This window comes from Xenopus tropicalis, chromosome 4, assembly GCF_000004195.4.
Source record: "Xenopus tropicalis strain Nigerian chromosome 4, UCB_Xtro_10.0, whole genome shotgun sequence".
Lineage (NCBI taxonomy): Eukaryota > Metazoa > Chordata > Amphibia > Anura > Pipidae > Xenopus > Xenopus tropicalis.
In genome coordinates this window covers 112,018,123-112,046,115 of record NC_030680.2, presented here as the reverse complement: position 1 = coordinate 112,046,115, position 27,993 = coordinate 112,018,123, and the positions used below count along the sequence as shown (strand labels likewise).

The following is a 27,993-nucleotide window of genomic DNA, read 5'->3' as shown; positions in this document are numbered from 1 at the left end:
CCATTTTAGCACATGAAGGAGTTTTATTGCTCAGCTGACAATCGGCTGTTGGCCAGCAACAATGCCCACATACAAATGTCATTTTATATAACAAAGAACAAATAACATATAGAATTTTCTGCCAGCCAAAGATATTGCAGACAAGTCTTGATTAGTGACCCATGCTCTACTGTAGATCATAAGTGCATATTGGTTATAGGTCTATTGCAGCGCTCCATTGTAAGCAGCTATTGTAATTACCAGTGACTCTCTGATCTCCAGCTGGAGATACCAGTGGCCTGACCTGCTGCCAAACTGGTTACCATTCTTTCTGTCACCCTCTGCATATTCCTGGCAGTCCGAATGGCCTTATCCAATGCAAAATTTAACATCTGTGTAAGTAAAAATGTCACATTTTTATTTAAAAAGCTAAGTGTCATAATAGGCAACCATATTTTAAATGCTTGATGCCCAAATTCTTTCTAAAATACAGAAAATTAGTCCACCATGTTTCCTACCATCAACTTAATGTTATTTTCCCCTAGAATTACAGAAACATTGGGCACCACAAAAACAGCATAAAATTGGTTTTCCTCTATTGAATTGTTCATCTCATATACAAGTGGTGCCCATGACTTAAGGCACTGATCCCCAACCAGTGGCTCAGGGGCAACATGGTGCTCCCCAACCCCTTTGATGTTGCTCTCAGTGCCCCCAAAACAGGGAGTTATTTTTGAATTCCTGACTTGGTGGCAAGTTTTGGTTAAATAAAAACAAGATTTACTGCCAAATAAAGCCTTCTGTAAGCTGATAGTGTGCATAGAGGCTACCTAATAGCCAATCTTAGCCCTTATTTGGCTCCTCCATGAACTTTTATGATGCTTGTGTTGCTCCCCAAGTCTTTTTACATTTGACTGAGGCTCACTATCAAGAAAGGTTGGGGACCCTGACTTACGGTGTGGCACATGTGAGGGGCATGGACATACAGGATCACTGTGCAAAAGGAGGCTTTTTATTACTAAATGTCAAGCTGTTAGGTCCAAGGTCCATTCTGCACACTGGCACCAGGCTGTAGTATTCATAAGGGCAACTCATTTATGTTTGGTATTTTTATGTTCTCAGTTATTGTGCCCTTTCTAGCACCTAACCAAGCACCAGCAGTGTAACTAATCTGGGCTGGGCCCCCCTGAGAAAAAAATCTTTGGAGGGGCCCAACTCAGAGTAGCAAACCCTACCAACCCCTGCTCTCTCCAGTCCCATAGCTTGCTTACGTTCCCTGCACATTCTCCTATGTAAGGGTGGGCAGAGAGGGGGGATTTATATTAGCTTCCACAGAAATACCCCAGGCCAGTGCAGCTTTAAGCAAACAGGATCACTGGCCCAGGGTATGACGTAAGTGATTATAATCCCCCTATATACTCCTTTTAAATCTAAGCACATGTTTAAGTTCTTACATAATGAAAGACATGAAAATAAATTATAAACACATGAAATGCTCTCTACCTTGCAGTCGATAAACTCTAGATTTCTCTGATCTGCACTCACGGCGGTTTGGTGGGAAGATGCCAGACCAGCAAGCCGTGAAAACTCTAAAGTGGGAGCCTGCACGTTGCCTCTGGAAGACATAAAAGACCCCCATGCTGTGAGAATGTGTTTGTATTTCTGCACTAAGCTGTGACTCACAGAGAGGGAATTATTTGCAAATTCCACAATGTGCAGATTCCTGGAACGGCAAATTCTACATGTCCAAACGTGGATGTCAGAATGAAGGAACTCAGCTGAGCTGAAAGCTCTACTTTCTAGCATTGTGCTTCTGTAGCTTTTAAATACCTGAAATTCCACAATGGAACCAGTTTTTAAAATCTTACCAGCAACAGGAAACAGAAGCAAGTGTTAATAAACCTGGACATTTAACACAACTGACAGAAGAAAGATGAGAGAATTGCCTTATCTCGATAGTATTTAGGCCAGTTGTGTTGAACCACACCTGGTAGTATAATAACAATAATAATATCAGTGTTGTAACTTACCTACCAAAATTTGAAAAATAACAACATTTTTTTTTACCACGCCTACTTTATGACCATACCCATGAATACCACACCCATGAATACCACACCCATTGTACGAAAACATTCCCCGAGATGTGCCAGTATAATTACTACAGAAAATGGAAAATGAGCATATTAACCGCAGACATTTCCCCATAATTACTGCAGAAAATGGATAATCTGCATTTTATGTACCAGTATGACCCCAAATGTGCCAGTATAATCACTGTAGAAGTGGCCAATGAGCACTTCAGTAACCCAAGACATGCAGGTAAGATCACTGAAAAATGGAAAATGAGCACTCCATTAACTCCAGTCAAGCCAGCAAGATGAATAAAGAAATGGATGGATTGAAAGCTTTTCCTTGCCTAAACTTATACAAGCAAAATGCCAACACCAAAGTTCTTCTTTCCTGCTGCTCCTACACTACTAGTCTCTCTCTCTCTGCCTGTCTCCTGAAACAAATTCAAGATGGATGTGCATTTCATAGTGGAACACACAGCCATCTTTGATTTTCTCTAACAGGTGTCTGTGGGACACAGGGACATTGGGGTATAGCATCCACCAGCAGGAGCAGGACACTAGAAGAGGAAGAAGAGGAAGCCGGCCCCTCCTCCCTGCTGCTATACCCCCTTACACTTCCTGTTCACACCAGTTTTTTTCTAGTGTCCCTAAGGAGACAGGACCTTCTTTTTCTCCTCTCGACTATTCTCAGAGATTTAGAGAATTCTGCGGTCAGGCTAACCCTGACACCAGGGGCTGACCTTTGGACCTCCATGAGGAGGTATCCTTGCAGGGCTCCCCCCTACGTGGGACAAGAGGCAATGGGGCCAATAAGACTTCTCTGAAGCGGGCCATAGCAGAACCCCTGCTCCCCTAAAAGGGATGTAGAAGCTGCACAGATGCCTCACCAGGTACATGTCAGGGTTACTTGCCGTTGCCTGCCTGTTTTGCATGTTCCTTCCTTTCCCCGACTCCTTTCCCTCCTGCTGCAGCTCTGTGTTCTTTCGCGTTCGCATTGCGTTCCACCGTGCGTTCCACGCCATTTTGTTTTGCCAGAGCGCGTCTTCTCGCGAGACTTCACCTTCTCTACCCGGTCTGTTTGTTTTTCGCGCCATTGGCTTTTCATCTCCGGACACGCCGACAGCTGCCTCAGACACAGGAACAACGCTCGCTATCCTGAAAGGGGAAAGTCCTGAGGGAGGAAGCTGCGACACAGCTCCCTATCAGGGCTTGCAGTAGGGGGGAAGGAGGAAGCCGGGAAGGGGAAGGAGCTGCACTGAGGTACCATTTTTCCTAGATAGGGAATTCTACAGGTGGGCTCCCTGAGGTAGAATTATTCTCCCCAGGCCTAGGCACAGCAGTTTCTTTTCCTTAAGGAGGGTTTTCTCAAAAAAAAAAAAAAAAAAGAAATTCCCTTTACTTGCTTGGTACAGCAATTCTGCTACCCTGACCAGTGCTTAAGGCTGCGCATAGCTTTACCATATATCTGTTGGTTATTCTATGTGCCACAAATTTGGTTAAGCCACACAGTGAAAATTCTAGTATGGCAGAGGGAAACCCGGAGGGTCCCTTTTCCAGGGGGACATCTTCCTCAACCAAGGTAAAATACCTAGCGTGCGCCAAATGCTGTAAACGCCTGCCCTCGGGTAGGAAGGAGCCCTTATGCTCCTCGTGTGCTAAACCTCCTGCAGAGGTCCCTTCTCAGGTCCAGGAAGTACTAGCCGCAGCTCCATTGGTGAGCCCTAGCCTTCCGGCCAACGTTCCCACTACGCCAGAGCCGACTACTCCAGCCTCTACGTCCATGGCAGAACCTCCACAGTGGGCCCTTCAGCTCTCCACTGGAATTCCAAGACTGGCTGAGTGTTTGGGCAAGCTTCTAGATAAGCTAGACCAGGACGGCACCAATGCGCGGACAGCACACCTCAAGCGCCCAAATCCTCAACAACTAGATGATTATTCTGATCCAGAATCACCAAATCCTACAGCGGATTGGGAACAGTATTCACTCAGTGAGGGTGAAATCTCATCAGAGGAGGCAGGCGACACGGAGGAAACTACACATCATTCAGCGGAAGCCATAGATTCCCTGATCTCTGCAGTCATCTCCTGCTTAGACCTTAAGGGCCCGGATTCCTCCCAGGAACCCTCTCAATCATTATTCAAACGGCAAAAGAAATCATCTGCCGTTTTTCCTTCACACCAACAATTGGACAGTATCATTCAGTCGGAGTGGGATCACCCAGAACGGCGTTTCCAAGCCAACCGCCGCTTCCAGCGATCCTATCCATTTCCTCAGGAGTTGCATGAGAGACTTGCCACTCCCCCTTCTGTGGACGCACCAGTGTCCAGACTTTCCAAGAACACGGCTCTTCCGGTTCCAGATTCCTCCTCATTTAAAGATCCCATGGATAAGAAGCTAGAGGGCTTTCTCAGATCCATATTTACTTCGGTCGGTGAGAGCCTGAGGCCAGTCCTAGCTGCGGCCTGGGTTTCCCGGGCCACCCAAACCTGGACAGACAAGCTTTTAGAAGCTATCGATTCCGGTACTCCTCGACATGAACTAGCGACTATGGCTGCACAGATCAAATCGGCCAGTGATTACTTGTGCGAGGCCTCCTTGGACGCGACCCAAGCTATCAGTCGTACATCAGCATTGTCGGTGGCGGCACGTAGATCTCTATGGCTTAAGATGTGGTCGGCAGACCTCTCATCTAAGAAGTCCCTCACCGTTTTACCATTCAAGGGTAAACTCCTCTTTGGGCCGGAACTGGATAAAATTATCAGTCAAGCCACAGGAGGAAAGAGCACTCTATTACCACAATCCAAGACTCGCACTCCATTTAGAAGGGGACGCTCCTTTCGCCCCAAACCTTCCAAGACTTCCTCCTCAAGAGATTTTGACTCACAGGGCTCTTCTAACAGACCCCGCTTCCAGAACCGACCAAAGTATTCCTGGCAGAACAAGCGACAGCAGTCCAAGCCAGCAGATAAGTCCTCCTCGCAATGACTATCCACCGGCATCACAGCAGCCGGTAGGAGGCAGGCTGCAACTCTTCCGGGATGCCTGGCTACGTCTCACCACAGACCCATGGGTTCACGAGCTCATTGCTTCAGGCTATCGCCTAGAATTTGCCTCCGCACCCCCAAACCGATTCTTCATGTCCCGTCTACCGGCAGACCCGGTCAAACAAGAGGCCCTTCTGTCCATTATCCAAGAACTTCTGGAGGAAAAAGTGATTGCACCAGTGCCACCCGCAAACAGATTCAGAGGTTTCTATTCCAACCTTTTCATTGTTCCCAAGAAGGACGGATCGTTCAGACCTGTTTTAGACCTAAAGCACCTCAACACATTCCTGCGATCTTTCCGGTTCAAGATGGAATCACTACGGTCCGTCATAGCAGGCATGACACCAAACGAATTCCTGGTAACACTAGACATAAAGGACGCCTACCTCCATGTCCCCATTTTCCCTCCACACTGGAAGTTCTTACGATTTGCCTTCAAGAACCGGCACTTCCAATTCACCTCCCTTCCCTTCGGTCTGACGTCAGCACCCAGGATCTTTACCAAGATCATGGCAGCGGTAGCGGCAGCACTAAGGTCCCAGGGGGTCTCCATCACCCCCTACCTGGACGACCTTCTGCTCAAGGCTCCCACTCTACCAGCGGCGACAGCACAGCTCTCTCGAGTATTAGAAACCCTGACCAAGCTGGGGTGGAAAATCAACACTACCAAGTCACGGTTGATCCCTGCCCAACGCATGCCATTCCTGGGCATGATCTTCGACACAAGGCTACAAAAGATATTTCTACCACAGGAGAAGATCACCAGATTACAAGACATGATACGGCTTCTCCTCCGCACGAATTCTCCTCCCATCCGTCTCGCAATGCAAGTCCTAGGGTTAATGGTCTCTACCATAGAGGCCGTACCATTCGCCCAGTTCCACCTGCGCGCACTACAGTGGAACATCCTGGACCAGTGGAAGCGGACAAGTCTGTCACAACGGATACGCATCCTTCCCAGAACCAGAACCGCACTGTCATGGTGGTTAGACAACATTCACCTTTCCAGGGGTCGCTCACTCATAGAGCCGCACTGGCTTCTTCTAACAACGGACGCCAGCCTCAAGGGGTGGGGTGCAGTTCTACACCAACAAACAACTCAAGGAACATGGTCGACAGTAGAGTCCCAGCTTCCCATAAATATTTTGGAGATCAGAGCGGTGCGCCTAGCCTTATTACATTGGCAAGCGCTTTTCCGGGGACGAGCAGTCAAGATCCAGTCCGACAACGCCACCGCTGTAGCATACCTCAACCATCAGGGGGGCACGAGGAGCCGACAAGCATTGAAGGAGGTCAGCATGATCCTATCCTGGGCGGAGTCATGGGACGTACAGCTTTCAGCAGTGTACATACCCGGCCTCGAAAACTGGCAAGCCGACTATCTCAGCAGACAAAAGCTCGATCCAGGGGAATGGGCTCTAAATCCCAAGGTGTTTCGGGATATCACAGACAGGTGGGGTCTCCCGGAAGTGGACCTTATGGCCTCTCGAACGAACCGCCAAGTACCCCTCTTCATGGCCAGATGCCGAGATCCCATGGCAATCGCGGCAGATGCTCTGACCGCAGACTGGAACTTTTCTCTAGCCTATGTCTTTCCTCCACTTCCACTCATACCAAGAGTACTCCGGAAGATCAGAAGAGAGGACTGCCAAGTAATTCTGATAGCACCTTACTGGCCCAAAAGGACATGGTTCACCGACCTGATGTCCCTCAGCAGGGACCATCCCTTTCGTCTCCCCTTGCTCCCCAACCTGCTCATGCAGGGTCCGATCCGACACCCGAATCCAGCATTCCTGAATTTAACGGCCTGGCTCTTGAATCGCTAGTTCTGAGTCGCAGGGGATTTTCCACTGAGGTCATCCAGACCATGATGGCAGCTAGGAGACCGGTGTCAGCGAAGACCTACCACCGAGTCTGGAGAATCTACCAGGAATGGTGTCAATCCCAAGGGCAGCCTTTTCAAGACTTTTCGGTTCCGCGGCTGCTATCCTTTCTACAGTCAGGTCTCGACAAGGGTCTATCATTGGGCTCCTTAAAGTCCCAAATTTCTGCTCTCTCTGTGCTTTTCCAACAACGTATTGCTTCACTGCCAGACGTACGGACATTTCTACAGGGGGTATCCCGTCTACATCCCCCCTTTCGTGATCCCACTCCTCCTTGGGACCTTAACCTAGTCCTAACTGCTCTACAGACAGCTCCCTTCGAACCTCTAGCCACCATCCCTTTAGCATGGGTAACATGGAAGACCGCCTTCCTCCTAGCCATCACCTCAGCACGCAGAGTGTCCGAACTCAGCTCCCTATCATCCCAACCACCCTACCTTATCTTCCACGAGGATCGCACGGTACTAAGAACCATTCCATCCTTCACTCCCAAGGTGATTTCGGCATTTCACATCAATCAAGACATTACCATTCCCTCCTTTTGCCCTAATCCAAAGACTCCAAAGGAAGTGGCCCTGCATTCTCTCGATCCAGTTAGAGCCCTCAAGTTTTATCTGCACCGTACCAAGGACATTCGTAGTACCAACTCCTTATTCGTTTTGCACTCTGGTCCCCAGAAGGGATCCCCAGCATCCAAGACTACTGTGTCACGATGGATCAAAGAAGCCATTCGCAGGGCCTACATCGCAAGAGGGAAATCTCCACCTCTACGCATTTGAGCTCACTCCACCAGAGGCATAAGTACCTCCTGGGCCTTCAGGAACAAGGCCTCTGCAGAACAGGTCTGCAGGGCCGCAACCTGGTCATCTCTACATTCCTTCACAAAATTCTACCGCTTCGAGGTGTTTGCAGCATCTGACGCTCACTTCGGAAGGAAGGTACTTCAGGCTGCAGTCTATTAAGCTTGCAGTCATCCGCTTCCACCCACCCTTGGTTCAATGGGACAGCTTTGGTATGTCCCCAATGTCCCTGTGTCCCACAGACACCTGTTAGAGAAAAGGAGATTTTGTGTTACTCACCGTTAAATCCTTTTCTCTCAGGAGGTCTGTGGGACACAGGGCTTCCCCCCCTGGAAGCGGTCATCCAAGTTTTCTTACTGCCTAATGTAAATAATTCACGGTTTCCTAGTTATCTTGTTGACAAAACTGGTGTGAACAGGAAGTGTAAGGGGGTATAGCAGCAGGGAGGAGGGGCCGGCTTCCTCTTCTTCCTCTTCTAGTGTCCTGCTCCTGCTGGTGGATGCTATACCCCAATGTCCCTGTGTCCCACAGACCTCCTGAGAGAAAAGGATTTAACGGTGAGTAACACAAAATCTCCTTTTTTTCCTCAAGGAACTGAGAAAAACTGAAGACTTTAAAAATCAGGACTGTCCCACAGAAAACAGGAAAGTTGAGAGGCATGTTGTAACCTGTAGTGTAGGGATGTGGCATCTCACCTGCACGCTGGCATGCTCTTCCTGTGCTTATTCAACTTCACTTTGCCTAAGTTTAACTTGCCATAGTATTCTGGGGTGTGGGGTCTCCTCGATTTTTGCTTCTGTGATTCTGTAAATTAATTTAGAAAAATACCTCATTACCAGAAAGCACGCAGCAGGTCCCAGTCCAGCCAGGGCAAGGAGTCTGTATGTTCTCCCCAGGCTTGGGTAGGTTTCCTTTGGGTACTCTGGTTTCCTCTCACACATTAAAAACTAGGGATTGCGCCAAATCAATCATTTTTGGTTTCATCAGAATGTCGAGTTTAATTGAAACCCTACTTTGCATATTTAAATCAGATAAAAATCACAGATTCCCAGATTGGCCAGAGCTTTAAAGGGCACCTATCACCCTCAAATTGTTTCCCCCACCAGAGGTGTGGGCTAATAGAGCCAGGGGAAACAATAGCCCCCACCAGCCACAACTCACTTATTATACACGTGAGTGATGCTCCTAGGCATCAGGCACATGCGCATAGTGAGCAGGCGGGGAGGCTGAAAACAACATGGCCCCCCAAACTGGGAGCTCTCTTCCAGTGCAGGCAGCTGAGCAATGACGGGGGCTGTATTTAAAAAAAAAAAAAACTAGTGTTTCCCACAACCAGAGTGCAGGCTCTATTAGCCATCACCTCTGGTGAGGGATACAATTAGAGGGTATTAGGTGCACTTTAAAGTCACATGAATTTAAGGGTTTGGATTCTTCCGAAACCTACAAAAAGCTCTAGGACTCAAGCCAAATCAATCCCACCACATGCTGGATTCTGTGCAACAAAAACATACAGGCAGGGCTCCTGATGAAGTACACTGTAGTGTGTATAAATGTGATAGGGAGTTTAGCTTGCTAAAGCTTAGCCTACATACTAATGCATAACTTTCCCTTTTGTCATACATTGCAGTGTAAAAGTTATAAATGTTCCATTTCTAAATACTGTATGTGTATGCAAAGGGTACATCAGCATTTACACCAAAATCATGGACGTCAGTTGCCATGTCAGCGCCAGTGAAGTGCATATCTCTAGCAGTGTTTGTAGCTATGGCAATTTATTTAAACTTTTCTGCTGCTTCTCAGTTCTATATCTTCCCTGTGCTGTGTAACAGATAAGTGTAACAGGTAAATGTAACAGCACCGATTAGTGTGATATTGACATAAAAATCCAAAACAATATTGGAATCAATCACTATGTTTTGATTATATTTGCAATGTCTTTCTCTAGTTGGAGGGGATGAAAGTGGCTAGGATCTACTCTATAGAAGCTGGAATTGTTTTGCTATATGGCTGTACTGGGTTACATACATACTCTATTAGATGTTGCATAAAATAGACCATCTGATTTTACCTTCACGTATATGATCTTTTTTAATCCACGACACATAACTCCTGTTTTCTGAAATCTGAGAGTGCGATGATGTCCAATCCGAGCCAAAAGAATCTTCTAAGCTACAAGAATCTTCTATATCATCGCCTACAACAGAGGAGTGGGAAATAAATGGAATATACAATTTCTTGTTTTGTTCATGAGATGAGATATTATCCCACTTACATTCTGGCAAACTATTTTCTGCTGTATCTACTTCTTTAGTAACTCTTGTGCCATTTCTTCTGCCTGAAGACATCATTTTTCTTTTGATGGCAGCCTCCGCTCTCAAATACCTGTTGCAAATAACCCATTCATCAGCTTATACTGTATATGCTGTTAGACTGGACATTAGTTGCTTAACAACTATTTAATATAAAGTCTGGAAAGTAGCTAATATAGTAAGCAAACCATCCCATATCATGGTCAGTGCAAGATATCAGGGTCCCTATGTGACACCAATATAGTTTAGAGTTTAATGTGGAGCCTTGTATTAAACTTTTTTTGGGGAGGGGACATTTACTAAGTGCAGGGCAGGGTGCAAATTAACAAAAAATGGTGCAATCTACCATGTTTTGTGCACTTTACGCTCTGTCCTACTCTTAAAAGAATTGCCAAAACAAAGACCTGCGCTTATCCATGAATACAGAAATGTTTGGCAGCTCTGTATTCATAAGGGGTGTGCTGGGGTGGCATATAGGCAGGCACAAGCCACAACGGAGCCCTGTGCTTACTGCCTGCCTAGGGACAGGGCTGATTAGTGCTATGAGCCTGAGCATGGATGCAAATGCTTTTTAAATAAGCACTAAAGGTGCCCATACACGTGAAGATCCGCTCATGTGGCAAGGTCGCCAAGTGAGCGGATCTTCTTCCGATATCCCCACCTATGGGTGGGCGATATCGGGGAAAATGTAGGCTAATTCGATCGTTTGGCCCCAGGGGCCAAAGATCGAACTAGCCTACATTTTCCCCCTGGGGCCAAACGATTGAATTATAATGGCAGCAATGGGGCAATCGGTTCTGGGACCGCATCAATGAGCCAATGTGGTCCTGATCCGACTTAATCTTTTAACCTGCCCTATCGATATCTGCCCAATTTTCCCCTCGTTTCTGCCCCTACATGGGCCGATAAGCTGCCAAATCGGTCCAAGGGACCAATATCGGCAGCTACAATTGGCCCATACACCTTAAGGGGTGCATTTTGCTCATGCCCTTGTATCAAAGCAAATTTCCCCTATTGTCTGTCTGTGTCCATGTATTTGTATAAATAGTATTGTCACAGATTGTTATGTTTACCATCATTAGCATTTGTTATAGTGATAAACTGACAATGGATGTTCCCTCTATTAACACAATTACATGACACTAGCTCCAAGGACAACAGGGAGAGCACACACCCACCTCCAACCAAAACAAGATTATAAACATACTGTATAAGACAAATGACAAGATCAAAATGTGATCTTCGTCTCTTCACATTGCTAAGAGATGTGTAATGTAATTAACTTTAACATATTACCTGTGAGTAAAGACATATAGGGTGTGCAATAAGTATGGCCTTGTATCTAAGTGTGTGAGTTGGGTATTGCATAGATTCTACCTACTAAGGGGTGGAGGCCCAAAGCAGTAGGAAGCTCCCAGGCTGACCCTACCTTTAAGTACTGAGCAGTATTATTTAAATTAAAGCAATTCTAAATTGAAACAATTTAATGTCACTGCCCCTTTTGTGTATTTCCCTCTACAGTTGGGGGTAAGGTGTCTTCTATTGGAATTCTATTGCAAGGTGTGTGGCAGTCAGTATTTAATTTACAACCCTTTGTGACTGCTTGGGGATCCATGTAAATGTTTGCCTAGTAAAAAGGTACACAATGTATATCTTTATGAATGGGTTGGAATAAAAATCTGCTCAGCAATCTTGACACCTTCTGAAGAGGTTGAATAACTCTCCTGATTTCCTCCAGAGAGAATCCTCCCTCAGTCTTTTTAAAACCAAACTTAAAGACTACCTTTTGGAGCACTCACCCAGCACCTGATCTGGGAACCAGCACTTATATTGTAATGTCACCCACTGTGACCTACAGCACTTATATTTGCCTATTTGTGTCTGTAAGTTACCCTCCCATATAGATTGTAAGCTCTACGGGGCAGGGACCTCCATCCTCTTGTGTCTTTGACTCTTAACTTACTGCAACTGTATCTTTTATTTATTTGTATTTATTGTAATACTTTGTATTTATCTATTTTAATACCCCTGTTTGTATTAAAGGAACAGTAACACCAAAAAATGAAAGAGCTTTAAAGTAATAAAAATATAATGCACTGTTGCCCTGCACTGGTAAAACTGGTGTGTTTGCTACAGTAACACTACTATAATTTATATAATAAGCTGCTGTGTAGCCACGGGGGCAGCCATTCAGGCTGGAAAAAAGGAGAAAAGGCACAGGTTACATAGCAGATAACAGATAAGTTCTGTAGAATACAATAGTGTTTTATCTGTTATCTGCTAAGTGCCTGTGCCTTTTCTCCTTTGAATGGCTGCCTCCATGGCTACACAGCAGCTTATTTATATAAATTACAGTAGACTTTCTGAAGTAAACACACAACTTTTACCAGTGCAGGGCAGCAGCACATTATATTTTAGTTACTTTTATACACTTTCATTTTTTGGTGTTACTGTTCCTTTAATGTATTCTACTGTACAGCGCTGCCTACATAAGTAGCGCTTTATAAATAAAGATATACATACATACAAGAACACAATAACAGGAAGAATCTGGAAGAGACCATGTAGCTTTACAGGACTATGGTACTAAAGCATCAGTAGCTCATATTGTTCATCTTCTTACACTAACCATGTAGCACAGGGCAGAAACTGGTGGCATATAAATGATAGTAAATACATAAAGTATATAGAAAAAAATGGGGGTACCTGTTTTGAGCGGTCGGACGTTGCTCTCCGTATGTTCTTAGTTTAGATACATATGTCTCTTGGTTTGATTTTGCACTTCTGTGCTCTGCAGAGACCCCTGTGAGACAAGAGGAATCTGGGAATGTATAATTGAGTAGAGGGAGTTACTCATTTGCAGCTACCATGGATGCCCAATTGCCCAAGATGAAATCCACTTACCTTGTGCATTAAGATAAATGCAGCTACTGTGAATATCATTATAAGCAGGGGTCACTGCTGGTGATTTCCTTCCTGTCACCTTGCCAGAGCTAATAAACATCATTAGAGAGACTGCTGTGAATTCATCATTTGTACTAGGGCCTAAACTACAAAGTAAAGTGTAAACATAGCCAGCAGGGCAGTGGGAAGAGGGGTGGCTGTAAGGGCTCTGGCACACGGGGGAGATTAGTCGCCCGCGACAAAACTCCCTGTTCGCGGGCGACAAATCTCCCCGAGTTGCCTACCCCTGCCATCCCACCGGCGAACATGTAAGTCGCCGGTGGGATGGCACGCGCGGCGGCGCGATTTCGCGCAAATCGCTGAAAAAGACTCGCGAGTCTTTTTCGGCGATTTCCCCCCCCACTAAACGAGAAGACCATCAGCTCTAAATCTGGCAAAAGCACAATGCTGATCAGGTTTCTGGATCATAAGGATAACAGTATGCTCATGTTGGGCAATAACCGCCATAAAGCACCTTACCTCTGATCCATGTTTTGTTCTGTAAAACTCAGATCCACAGCGTGCATTAAAGTCTCTGAGTTCCTATGGGCCTGCTAATATAATGAGAATATTGGCATAGTTATCGCTTGCCAAACTATTTCCATAGCTAGACACAACATTCCTTAAAGGGGTTGTTCACCTTTCAATTAACTTATGATATAGACAAGGATATTCTTAAACAACTTGCAACTGGTTTTAATTGTTTATTATTTGTGATTTTTAAGTAAAGCTTTTTGTTCAGCAGCTATCTGGTTGCTAGGGTCTTGTTTGCCTTAGCAACCGGGCAGTGGCCTGATTGAGGGACTGGAATATGAATAGATGGGGGCCTGAATAGAAAGATAAGTAATAAAAAGTAACAATAATAATAACATTGTAAGCTCACAGAGCAATAGTTTGTAGGGGGTCTGGGGTCAGTGATCCCTATTTAAAATCTGGAAAGATGTAGTAGATGAAGGCAAATGGGAATACTGTCATGGGAAAACATGTTTTGCATGTTTTTCAACACACATCAGTTGATAGAGCTTCTCCAGCAGAATCCTTCATTGATATCCATTTTCCAAAAATACAAAGATTTCTTTATATTTAATTTTGAAATTTCACATGGGGCTAGCCATATTCTTCATTTCCCAGGGTGTCACAGCCATGTGACCTGTGCTCTGATAAACTTCATCACACTTTTCCCCTGCTTACATGTGTAGTAGACAATCTGGCATAATAGTAAGTAGATATGGGATCTCTTATCTGGAAACCTGATATCCATAAAGTGTCCTGAATTACAGGAAGGCTATATCCCATAGTCAATTTTAAGCAATTGATTGAAATGTAAGAAAAAAAATCTCTTTTTCTCTGTAAAAATAAAACCAAATATTTTACTTATGGTAACTAAACTGCATAAATTTATATTGAAGGCAAAATAATCCTATTGGGCTTATTCATGTTTAAAGGGGGGATTGACTAAAGCACGATTTTATTTTGGTTCATGTTTTTTTGTTGTAGAAAAAGAAGGAGCCCAAAGCTCAGCTACCTTTTGAACAAACAGTGTCTCCTTGATGCAGATTTAATGTTTTCTTTTATAATTCTAATAATAATGCTGGCAGGGTTACTATATAACCTCATGGCGTATATAAAAGTGTGCAGGTTATTTCACCACAACAGTGATTTCAAGAAGTGTGTCATTTGGGTGAATGTTTTGGTTGGTTATACAAGAAATATGGAATATGGATGGGCTGAGTGCACTTGGGATTCCCATAAGCTTTTTTACCTTTGATATAGATGATACTGCTGTATCATATGAATTTGCTGATGATTCAGTTGATGGAACTTTTGCATTAAGTTGTTCTTGAATGTTTTCTAGAAGCATCTCCAGCCTGAAGATTTGCCCCTCCACCTCTCTGGAACAGAATGGGTTACAGTGGGTCTACATAATGTCTCTAAATTGCATAAAAGTGCCAAAGTAGCTAGAGCTAAAGATGCTAACAAATGAAAATATACTATATTTAGGAACAAAAAACATTATTATTATTAGTGACATAAAAAATGCTTGAACTGCTTGAATGGAAAAGACAACCTCCTAAAATATGAAATATCTCCTTAAAAGAATATAAACTATAGTGGGAGATGAGGGCATGGCAGATATCTAATCACATACTTTGAGATACCTGTCAGATTTCATTTGTTTTCCAATTAAAGAAAAGGACATACTTATAATTTGTGTTCTTTTGTTTCCAAACATGTAACACATAGCATACCTCTCCAGATCAAACTCCCCAACCATCTGGGATTCTGCTCTGTAAGCCTGAAGCTGCATTTGCCGGTGTTTCTCTTTTTTGAATAAGTAATCCAGTTCTAGAGCTTCCACACTGCTTTTTAAATCCTGAAATATCTAAGTCAGAATAAAATGATTCAAATATATATGTAATTAAACTTTTATCTGTTTATGCTATTTACTGTAATGCTGGCCAGGGCAACTGTGGTTCTTTGACCTGACTTTTAAAAACCTAGAACTATAGAGATATAAATAAAATACATTCCTATTTGTACTTGATGGTAACTAAGCTGCATGATTCTATACTGGTGGCAAAACAATCATATTGGGTTTCTGTTTAAATGATTTACCAAGCATTATGGATAATAGATCCTATACTTAAATATAGAAAACATTCTAAATGAATGTCATTGTGTGTATTGCAAGAAGGAAAACAAGAAATAAGAAAAAGAAGAAAACTGAAACGTTTATATTGCATGGCTGCACAGGGATGTTTTTATAATGGCACAAGCTTATGGAAATGTGTTGTTTTGATAAGCACGCCATGATGTTACATATGTATTGCTCATTAATTTAGTCATTTGTTTCGGGGGTCTCTAAAAAGCACTTACTAGAGGCAAATTCAACAAAAAATTAAATGAAACCTTTGTGTCAACGTATCAATCCTACCAAAATGTTTTTAAAAAACCAAACCTTTAGCTCTCCAGAAGCTGCTGAACTACTAAGCCCACCCCAGCTGTCAAAGGTCAAAGGGGATCTAAACCCCAAAAACTGAATTAGAGTAATAGGAGTGTTCCTCTGAGCACTTTTGCAATATAAATTCACTTTCTATCTCTAGTTTCTGAGATATTAGCATAGTGTTACAGTTTCACACTGCTATGCAGGCTTCAGCTCAACAGCTTTTTAAGCCCCAGAGTCAGTTATACTAAGGCCAATGCCAGACAGGGCTGATTCTCAGCCTGTGGATAAATGCAGGGTGAGAATCAGCCCCTACACTGGCATTAGTCTTTCCCTGCCCCTGGAGCCATTGTGTCGGCCCTGGTGCAGTCCCACAGAGCAGATTTCAGAGCTGAAATGCATACTCCTGCATTTTGGTGCCAAGATCCGCTCCCTCTGCCTGCACCCAGGCCAACACAATGACTCTGGGTGCAGGCAAGGGAAAGGCTAATGCCAGTGTAGGGGCTGATTGTTGCCCTGCATTTATCCGCAGGCTGAGAATCAGCCCTGTCTGGCATTGGCCTAAGGGGGCTATTTGTCATACTGTGTAAAAATTGGCTTTGGCATGTAAAAAACAGTATACTTATCAAACTGTGTATTGATTTTTAGTGACCGTGTACCACTGCTTAAAAATACAGATAGTCAAGAAGCAGCCACTTGAAAATACAACATTCATCCATCGCCATTATTTTCTACAGAGCAACTTCTGCCAGAATTTACTTGCTGCTTAATTTTTTTTCCTTTAAATTTAACAGATTACACAAGGTCTAAAGTGGTACAAAATAATGTTGTAAAATGTGGCAATCGGACTGTGTAAAATAAAACATTCACACCTTGATAAACTTGCCATTTATTTTACACAGCCTTTGCACAGTATAATAATTAGGCCCCTAACTGCCTATGCATTTCCTGAATTCAGTTAACCCTTGGGGTGCTGACTTTGAGTTGGGCTAAATGCCCCCTATTAACAATTTTTCTCAGAAACCACTAAAAATAGAAAATTAATGTAAAATATAAAAGGGATCAGAAAAGCACCCTGAGTAATTCTATATCAATTCATTTTTTGGCTGCAGATCCCTTTAATACTGGATTTTAGGAACTTCTAGGGTACTACTAGGAGTCAAAAGCTGAAGGTAGTTAACTTAAAGGGATAATGTCATTGTTTTGAATGTTAAATGTTTAGTAAAGTAGAAATGTGTTTAAAAAGATAATTGAGTTTAAAAGACAATTAAATATGTCCTGTTTGACTTGAGAATCACATTTCCTGGTCCTTAAAGGGGTGGTTCACCTCCAGGTTAACTTAATGTGCTATAGAATGGCCTATTCTAAGCAACTTTTTAATTGGCCTGCGCTTTTATGCAGAAAATGATTTCTAAATATGAATCAGATCATAATAAATCTGCCTCTCTGTCTTTTGCTACAGAAAATTACCTGGCACTTAAACCACATGTAAAGATTGTATTTTTTAATAGAACTTGTACTATATCCCTTTAAAGTAACATTTTGCAAAGGAAACACACACAGCACAAAGCAAATCACAGCAAACAACAAATAACAAACTCGACTAGAGTTACCAGACACTGTTCTTTCAGCGGTAATGATTCCTTTACTATATTATTAGAAAGCTTTTCAACCTACAAGAAAAAAACAATATCTTTTTGAATACAATATCTATATTTATTAATATCTACTACAAGTGTGGGATCTGTTATCCAGAAACCCATCCAGAAAGCTCTGAATTACGGGAAAACCATCTACCATAGACTATATTAAATTAAAAAAATCACATGGAAAAGATGATTTTCCTTTTTACTCAGTAATAATAAAACAGTAGCTTGTACTTGTTGGTAACTAAGCTGCATGAACCCATATTGGTGGCAAAACAATTCTATTGGGTTTATTTCATGTTTAAATGATTTTTTAGCAGAGTATGGAGATCCAGATTATGGAAAGACTCCTTATCTGGAAAACCCCCAGATCCCAAATATTCTGAATAACAGGTCCCATACCTGGACTAAATACATTCCTCATAAAACGTTAACTCTTAGACAAGCTATGTATGCGGCCCAAAAGACTTCTCATGAAACAGATGTACCTGGTTAGATTGTAAGCTCTACGGGGCAGGGACCTCCTTCCTACTGTGTCTCATATCACATGGCACTTATTCCCTGTGCAGTTATATATATTTATTGTATTTATTTATTGTAACACTTGTCCTCCCTGTGTGTAATTTTGTAAGATTGTACAGCGCTGCATACCCTTGTGGTGCTTTATAAACAAAGTTATACATACATACATATATATAATATGGACTTTTTAAAAGCATAGTAATCAGGAATTCTGTAGCCCTCAGCCTGTTTAGGCTCCATAAATATGTTATCATCAGTTCTCTATAATACACCCGCATTTACAGTATGTCAGGGCAAGCAAAGACTGAACAAATTGTTGCCCCACTTTTATATTAATAATAGACAAAATATGGACATAAAAGGTTACCCATTTGCTTGATGGTAGTTGCTACCCTTTGCTGTAAAATGATAATAATATGTATAAGCTTGATTCAAGAATCTCCTTTGTTTATACTGTATCCCTTGTGTAATTGGCTATTTCTGCTCCACCAACATAACATTTCCCCCTACTATCTGCTGTCATTTACTTATACAGTTTACACCAACAGACAGTATGGATCTGTTTCATTCAAAAATATTTGGGTAAATGGCTAGAATGGGCTACATATGGTTTTTAAGGTAATTGACCCCCTTGTACATTCAGCATAATTTTCTTTAAGGGATTTGTCACCCTGTTTATGTATCTGCTATATAACTGCATGTGCTGTGTACTGAATAGCTTAGGTATTTACCCCTGTTCCTCTTCCATATTTAAAGAGATACTGACACCAGAAATGAAACCTTTTTTACATCTATCATAACATTGTCTTTGCATGAGCTTTATAATTTTGCCAAAAAGTATTTCCTGATGCTTTTCCATTCCTTATCTGGTCCCCCATGTTCTTCTATGAGGGGGCGGCCATATTTGTGCAGCAGTGGGCTGTTAGCATTAGAAGCTATAACTGACAGGCTGAGAAGTGACAGTCAGGTTGGCAAAACAGTCAGGTTTAGGAACTTTAAATAACAATTACGAAACCAGCCCTAACAGTGAAAAAAGATCGACATGACCTATAGGTAACTTTTTATGTAGATTCATAATTTGAAAAGTCATTTTTTCGTGTCAGTATCACTTTAAATGCTCAGTGTTTGTTAAAATGACCATGACTTGGTTGTAATGAGACAGAGACACAGTTATTGCAGAATTTGCCTGTATACTATTGTACTTGAAATATTCCATTTTCAAATGTAACTTTATTTTATGAGACAAAATAGCATCAGCATCAAACCTGAGCTCACAGGCACAGGTATGGGTGAACACTAAGCTAATCTTTAAATATGCTTTTCCTATTTAATATACATGCAAGTTAATTTGCACCTGAAACTGACCCTAGCGTGCAGTGCAAATGTGATTGTCCTTTTAGATTGTAAGCTGTATTGGATCAGTTTTATGTAATCTTTATGTTCAATCTATACATCCATGTATTGTATAGCTCTGCAGAATATGGCAGCACTTTATAAATGCAAAATTATAATATAATAGGGTCCTTGTAAAAACTATAACAAAATAATGGGATCCTTATAATGGGATTATAAACATCACTGGGCAGGGAATGTCACTGATGAACCATATTGTATAACCGTTTAACATGCTAGGGCTATGTCAATCCAGAATAATAAATTAATACTTCTATGTATATTTTAATAGAATAAATACATACTTTTCTCCTTGTCTTGTTTTTTATATGAAAATATTTTATTGGCTGGGATAGAAATACCCTTTAGGGGATAAAGATTTATAAAACAATTTGTAAACAGAGAAATGCCAATAGTAATTTAGAGTAGCTATGAATACCTTTCTTTAGATGCTGTCGGAACTGATCAAAAAAGCTGCATGCAAAGTAAAGAACAACAGCCTCTTACTAAATGTTACAATAGTGTATGAAGAGAAATGTTCCAGCCATTTGCTGCAGTAGGCCTAATTAATGGCATATTTAACATGGCAGCCATAGTGAGTGCTCAGTGTATGCGTCAGTCTCTCCCAGTAGCCACTTTACACTCACCCCAGCTGCTGTTTTCATTTTCTCAAAACAAATAATGGAGCTACTTTGTATCACTAATGGTATCTGTCATTTATAGAACTACTGTGGCGCCAAAGGGGGCACTTTGTGAGTGTAGAACAAACACGCGCATTTTGTGATGCTTTTCCAACACACATTCTTATATTACTTTAACTTGCAGCTGCTGGGCTTCTTTCCTCAGCATGTCAGCCATTTTTTCTCCTTCTGTTGGAAGCTGAAAGTTGGCAGCTCTCACACATTCTTCTTTATGTGCCAAATTAACAGCTTGAAAAGGAATGTCTGCAGAGAACAAGTAGCAAATACCAGAGATTACTCAGTTAAGTGACTTTGGATGTTGTGCCTGGCCTAATCACATAACACTTTAACAGGGGCATAGGTAAATGTGCAGGAAAGGGTGCAAAGTGGAAAAATATGCACAAACCACAATATTTTCTGCACCAGCCCTGCACTTTGCCGAAGAGCCACATGTCTTAGCTCTACAAAATGGAGTCTACCCCATAAATACAAAGTTTACTGAATTTGGCAGCCCTATAATCATGACAGCTGGATGGGGGGAGGCTGTGCCAGGCAGCAGTTTTGCCTACCTTTGGTGTGCTCTATATTTCACACCAGAGATGTAACCCAGCACAAGGTGCAGAGGGCAGATAATGCAGGGGCATAGGTAAAGGACCCCTACAGGCTAATTTGCAGTGCAGGGCAGTATGCAAAGTGCAAAAAATAAAGTTTCCTGTACTGAATGTCTTCCCACTGGAGGTAAAGACTGTTTTGGTAATAATTAGCTGAGCATAATAAAAGAGGACTGCAAGAGAGCTGGAGAGCAGAAAAAGAGTTTATAAAATGTATTTAAAGGGCAATTTTCACTGAAATAAAACTTAAATATCTGTTTCTGATAATGTAGGAGATGGACATAGATAGTAATACACAGTTGCTTAACTTGGTCACACTGGGCCCCCTGCTGGAGCCCAGCGCAAACAGTCCCTCCTCCTCCACCCACTTCCAGAGCCACACCGTGCCGAACCACCCGACCCACGCTTCTCTTTTTCTCTTTTAAAGGACAATGAAAGGTTAATATAAATTAAAAGTAAGTCTAAAGGCATTCTTTTTAAGTACTTACTGCATATCTAAATTCCCAGATCCCTGCTTGCTTCTCTGAGATATGGTGCTGGCAGCCTACAGCAGTGTGAAGACTACAGTGACATCACTGAAATCTCTCTCCCCTTCCGGTAGGTGCCAGCGGCAGCCTTCCTATTCTCTGAGCATGTGTGTAACTTGATCCTGTCTCCTGCTCTGAGCTACACATGCCCACCAGCCAATCAGAAGCGGATCTGGCAGAGGGGAGGGGGGGGAGGGAATGAAACACATGTGCAGCATGAAGCAAGGAGGGAAAGGAAGGGAGAATAACTTTTTAGAGATGGCTGCCTGTTCTAGAAAATGTGAAGTAAGTGTGACTGAGTAAATATTTGATAAGTACATCCAAAGATTCTGGCAACAAGTCATGCGCTTCCTAGCAGACGAACTTTCCTTACCTCAAGTTTTAAATCCAATCACATGCTTGCTGGGCCTGGTGGACTCCCTACTACCAAAGACAGCCTCGAGATCACTTATGAGAGCTCTGCTATTCTATGCAAAAAAAACTGTGGCCTTACACTGGATGGGTCCCCTACCTCCTACTTTAAATAAATGGATAAAGCCGATTAACTCACAACTGGAACTCTACAGGTTAACATATCTAGCCAGGGGATGCCCACTAAAGTTCGAGAAGATTTGGAACCCATGGTTGGAGTCTCCAGCAACAACTGTCTAAAGCACCACAACATGCTCTCCATCCCCTACTTCCCCTCCTCTCTTCCCTCCTTCTCTCTTTCTTCCTTCTATCAATTCTTTTGTTTATAAAAAACTCAATAAAAGTTGACTATTAAAAAAAAAATATTTGATTAGGTGAGCCAAAAGTGTGGCGTTTTTACTAAACAATAGGAGGACTAGGGCAGTATGCGTTTTAAATTTTGACTTGCATTCTCCTTTAAAAAAAAGTTAAGAGTGGGGCTGGGTAGGGGGTACTATAATACAGCATACCCCACAGTCTGGGCCTACCTGTTGCCCAGGCGCCCCCGCGACCAGCGGTTCTGCTGTATAGGTAGTTATGCCACTGCTAATAAACTTGTTGCTATTTTTGCCTAGACAGCGTATTATAGCTCTTTCAAAATAACCAACTCCGACTCAAAGCTGCATGAAAAGAGGCAGAGTGGGGAAAGAGCAACTTGATTATTTCAGATAGGTACAGAATTTTAAATTGATGAAAATGTCTTGTTCCCATGAAAAGCTATTATTTGTACTACTTTATAATTTTTTTTGAGAGTTCCCCTTTAACAGTTTTGAACTGTTTAACTGCTATATAAAGGTAATGGATCTCAGAAAAGTTTTTAAATACCAGTCATATATTCTTGGGTAGGCCCTTCACTGCAGTTTTGATGGTTTAATGGTTGACCGGAAGTCTCTGTAACACTTAGAGGCACTGATGTGAGTCGTTGGGGTGCCTGGGATACCTGAAGAAAAGGAAAACCATATAGGATAACTTACTATTATTACAAGAAATGATATATTTTCTTTAAAAAAAAATACCCAAATACCTGTTCAGTAATAATCATTTATTACATTTAGTCTGGCCAACTAGATGCCCACATAAGCCTAAAATCATACTGCCAGACTATCCGAAGATCCCACTGAACTCTAGCAATGTACAGTTTCCAGCAGCCCTTTTTATTTCCTCCATAGGTCTATATGACACCCATTCCATTTAGCACTGTCCACATTTATTTGTTGTGAGACTGGGCTCTCGATGTCAGGTTCTTTGTAGGCCCAGTCTGACACTGTTTCTCACATAAACACCAAGCCAAACTTGCAGTAGCATAAAGGGAACATGGTTTGCTGAATGTAACTTATATGTCATGAACCTTAATAATCTTTTCCATACTCATCTACCACCCACCAGAACTCTTGTAATACAATCCTTATAGAATATTCCCAGGAAGCAGGCGTAACAATGTACCTGGGTTCCAATAAACAACTGCTTTTTATGTTTTAATGAACTTTTCTAGCAGCTGCTGTCATGATATGTAGACTTGATCTTCACTAAATGGGAGTACATTTAACACCTGGAGAAGGGGATAGGGGAATGATGCTCAATACTGTGTAATGAATATGCAGCAGAAGAATTTGCTGAATGAGCATTTAGTGGGGCAACACTAACTTTGAGCTCCAGCATCAACTTATGCAAGTTTTGCTAACCCAAATATAACATTTCTAATTCAAAACACTGAAAATGAATTCTTTTTACAATCTCTTTTAAACAGTTACCTGGCCTAGAAGTGCAGATGTCTGGCCTAGAAGTGCTGAGGCCTCAATTGTTTCTGTTATATTTACAGTCTCACTGAAAGGCTGCATAGTGTCCAGTAATTCTCTCACCACAGCTGACGATTTAATCATACTTGGGGATGATCTGCTTCTGTGTAATGTAGGAACAGACCTAGAGCTGCCATTCCCTTTGGGTATTTTGACCTTTGGAGGTATTTTTGAGAAATCCGGTAACTTGTAGTGAACCTGCCCTTGGCCATACTTGATATCATAGGAAGAATGTCTTCTTTCTTGATATCTATGCTCTTTGTATGTTTTATCTATTTCAGTAGGCTGCAATTCTTTTATCTCCATACTTTCTGCACTTGATCCATGATTTGTCACTCCATCTCTCTCCTGAAAGTAGAAATCAGTAACGTGCTCTTGATTAGATGTGCATTCATTCTGGATGTTGAGTGGTTCTTTGTCTCTTTCCAAAAAATACTTTTTTTGGTCTTCACTTCGCTCTGACTGAGCACTGTCATTGTTATAGTCTAAAAAACTTAATTTACTGATCACAGTTTCATCAATGCTTTCAATTAATGAGAGTTCTGGGAAAGTCTCACAGTCAATGAAATTACACGGATTAAGAAGACTGTCTTCTTTAAAATGACGAAGCAGGACATCAGGAATGACAGTGCTCTTGCTATTCCCTTTGCTAGACAATGGCAGTTCTGAAGCATTGGAAGCATCAATATTTTCTGAAGGAATAAGCAGTTCCTCCTTAACACACTCAGCACCATTTGGAGAGTAACATTTTCCTTTTTCCTCAAGATTAATTACATTTTGAAGACCTCCAGCATCCTCACTAGAATTGCTTATGTCAAATTGATTTACATTTGGCATCAAATAACATTCAAGGATCCCATCATAAGGTAGGTCTTCTTGTTCATCACCAGTTGTATCACTTTCCTTGCTTCTCCATGAGTCCTTCAGCTGCTTAGAGAGGTTGTCTGGAAAAAGGTTGTGGTCAGTTTCAGAATACTGTATGTCGAGTTCATAAATAGACGATCCATGTGGGGATCCCTGTAACAGTAAAAACATTTCAATAAGGTTAATCACATTTGTAACATTTTTTTGTTACATCGATTAGTTGTAAAGTGTATTTCATAGGCTCCATAGCCTTTTCAGCATGTACGATATCACAAAATGTGGACATTAGTTAATTCCCCACATTGAAAAAGTCAAACAGTGCTGACTATGGAAAGGGGTGACAGGAGGATCAGGTGTATTGACTGCTGCTGTTTCCTACCTGAGCACTGTGATGGTCTTCTAATATGCCATAAGCTTTTAAGCTTTTTTACACACATCTGCAACCCACCAGAACCTTCTTAGTACATATGGAAATATTTCCTACAATCAGGCTTAATGAGATAGCAGGATGCCAAATACAGCTGCTTTCTCTGTTATTAATGTACAGTACATTGCTAACCGTTGATGTCATGAAATGGGTACCACTTGCAGACTTGATTTTTACTAAAGTGCAGTTTTGGGCTCCAGTCCTTAAGAAGGATATTAATGAGCTGGAGATTTAAACTATGAGGTTAGACTGTCGAGGTTGGGGTTGTTTTTTCTGGAAAAGAGGCGCTTGCTAGGGGACATGATTACTCTGTACAAGTATATTAGAGGGGATTATAGGCAGATAGGTTATTTTTCCCTATAAAAACGCACCAGAGGCCCTCCCTTAGATTAGAGGAATTGAGCTTCCATTTGAAGCAGCGTAGGTGGTTTTTCACGGTGAGGGCAGTGAGGTTGTGGAATGCCCATCCTAGAGATGTGGTAATGGCAGATTCTGTTAATGCCTTTAAGAGGGGCCTGGATGAGTTCTTGAACAATCAGAATATCCAAGGCTATTGTGATACTAATATCTACAGTTAGTATTAATGTTTGTATATATAGTTTATGTATGTGAGTGTATAGGTTGTGTGTGCTGGGTTTACTTGGAAGGGTGGAACTTGATGGACTCCGGTATTTTATCAACCCTATGTAACTATGTAAAGGAAAGTGCATGTCACGCCTGATAAAGGGGTGAGATACCCAACATTGTGTGCTGAATATGCAGTAAGCTACTTTGCTGATACAGCTACAAGCTGGAGTATATTAATTTAAATTCACTAAAAATTAACTCTTTTTATAATCATTGATAAAACATACCTGGTCTGAGGCCTTAACTGTGTCTTTTATATTTATAGGCTCGCTGGAAGGCTGCATAGAGTCCTGTAATTCTCTCACCATAGCAGAGGGTTCAATCATACTTGGAGATGATCTGCTTCTCTGTAAATTAGGGACAGATCTAGAGCTGTCCTTCCCATTGGGTATTTTTACCTTAGGATGTATTTTTGTAAGATCCTGTAGCTTGTAGTTAACCTGCCCTTGGCCATACTTGATATCGTGAAAAGAATGTCTTCTTTCTTGAAGACCTTTGTTTATTATATCAGTTTCAGTAGGCTGCAGTTCTTTTATTGAAATGTGTTCTGCACGTAGTAATCCACAATTTATCTCTACATTTGTCTCCTGAATGGAAGCATCAATGGATAGGTCTTCGTTAGATATAAATGCAACCTTGTTATTAAATGGCTTTATATATTCCCTTTCAAAATAATACTTTTCTTGGTCTTCCATTTGCTTCGACTGAGCATTATCCTTGTTAGAGTCTAAAAAACTGATTTTACTCATTACATCACCATTAATGCTATCAGCTAATGAGCATTCTGGGATAGCCTCATGGTCAATAAAATTACACTCATTAAACAGACTGTCTCCATTAAAATGATTGTGCAGTGTATCAGGAATGACAGTGCTCTGGTACTCTAAGCTCTTGCTATTTACTTTGCTAGACAAAGACAGGTCTGAAGCATCAAAAGTCACAGAAATGGTTTGTTGAGAAAAACTGGAAGCATCAATATTTTTTGATGGAAGTAGTTCCGCTTTAACACACTCAGCACTGTTTAAAGAGTGAGCTTTTTCTTTCCCAAGATGAATTACATATTGATAACCACCAGTATCCTCACCAAGATAGTTAATGTCTTCTTGGTCTATATTTGAAGTCAAATAACATTCAAGGATTCCATCATAAGGCAAGTCTTCTTGTTCATCCCCAGTTGTATCATTTTCCTCCATAACTAGATTAGGTGATTGGAGAGCTTGCCTAAAAAAGTGCTGTGCTCACTTTCAGATAGCTCCATGCAGAGTTTACAAATGGTAGAACAGGATAATGGGAGCCCTGCTAAAGAATAAAAACATTTCAGGAAGGTTGATCACATAACAATAGGAATCAACACTATTCTTACTGCTTAGATTAAGGTCATTTTTAAGTAGTTGTAGAGTTGTAAGACTTATATTTTAAAGTCCCTTCTATTGTTATTTTACCTTTATTTATGTAGTCTGACATTTTTGTAAGCAATTTACAGAGATTGTAACATCAGTCCCTGCCCCACTGGAGCCTAAACATAAAGGTGGCCTTCTGGTTTGTATATATCAGTGATCCCCAACCAGTGGCTCATGAGCAACATGACCCCCTTTGATGTTGCTCCCAGTGGCCTCAAAGCAGATCTTCATTCCTGAATTTCTAACTTGCATGCAAGTTTTGGAGGAATAAAGCCCATGGGTACTGCCAAACAGAGCCTCCTGTAGTCTGCTCACCCTTTTCATATTTGTGTTGCTCCCCAACTTTTTTTATATTTAAATGTTGCTCACGGGTTAAAAAGCTTGGGGAGCCCTGGTATATATGATATCAATTTGACAACTGAGTCAAGAGTATCACCCCGCTTTGAGACTGGAAACATGCTGACTGTGCTTGAAATTGCACTTTGCTTGCTGCACCTGCAGGAATTTATGAGCCCTATTGCCTGCTTGTATAATCACAAAAATGTGGTGCATGGATTATTCTCCCAAACTGAAAAAGCACTGACATAAGAGATACATTTTAAGTTAAATATATTAAAGATACTGTAGGTATGTTAGATCTGCTGTCATAGAGGGTATTTCCCATACATGTCTGTAGGAAGACCTGACAGGAGAATGGGGCTTTTGAGTGCTTCTGTTTTCTGAAGGCACACAGCACAGGGCAAGCCTAAGGGCAATGGCACAGCAATTCAGGGTATTTTGTTACCTGAGCAGTTCTTCACAGTTGGCCATCGTTCATTTCAATGGTAATCGCCTGGACCTGTGCGTGCACTCACACTCAAGCAAGTACCACTCATAGCTTACATAACTTATTTCATAAATAATAATTATAAAAGCAAAGCTTTCATTAAAATAAAACAAACACATGGAATGAGGTATAAGTGATCTCTTACCAGTCATGTGCAGTGTCGTTCTATTCTGCTTCTGTTACCTGGCCACAGAACTAGCGGCTACCGCTCACACAATGAGTGCATCAAGTTACATGTATTGTAAAA

General features: G+C 41.8%; 1 protein-coding gene across 3 annotated transcripts; it reads right to left on the bottom strand.

Moving 5' to 3' along the window:
• Positions 1-27,993, bottom strand: aknad1 (AKNA domain containing 1). 3 transcript variants are annotated; one of them, XM_012962482.3, is made up of 16 exons: positions 27,892-27,993; positions 25,748-26,819; positions 23,558-24,619; positions 22,632-22,746; positions 20,352-20,482; positions 17,592-17,651; positions 15,284-15,417; positions 14,797-14,926; positions 13,515-13,588; positions 12,996-13,084; positions 12,798-12,912; positions 10,055-10,164; positions 9,851-9,976; positions 8,478-8,586; positions 1,483-1,594; positions 1-371 (listed from the first exon to the last, which is right to left on the bottom strand). In XM_012962482.3, the coding sequence occupies exons 2-16, from the start codon at positions 26,711-26,713 to the stop codon at positions 237-239; spliced, it is 3,468 nt and encodes a 1,155-aa protein (XP_012817936.2). In that variant the 5' UTR covers positions 26,714-26,819; positions 27,892-27,993; the 3' UTR covers positions 1-236. The 3 variants fall into 3 exon arrangements, with proteins under 3 accessions (XP_012817936.2, XP_012817939.2, XP_002932218.4); XM_012962485.3 differs by having other exon boundaries at positions 12,798-12,894; XM_002932172.5 differs by lacking the exon at positions 17,592-17,651.

Coding starts and splice junctions, on each gene's coding strand:
- aknad1 (XM_012962482.3), bottom strand. CDS start 26,713: ATGGAGGAAAATGATACAACTGGGGATGAACAAGAAGACTTGCCTTAT. Junction 20,483..22,631: donor TACCCAAGAATATATGACTG/GTATTTAAAAAC, acceptor TGTTCTCTGCAG/ACATTCCTTTTCAAGCTGTT. Junction 15,418..17,591: donor CGCTGAAAGAACAGTGTCTG/GTAACTCTAGTC, acceptor ATTCTGACTTAG/ATATTTCAGGATTTAAAAAG.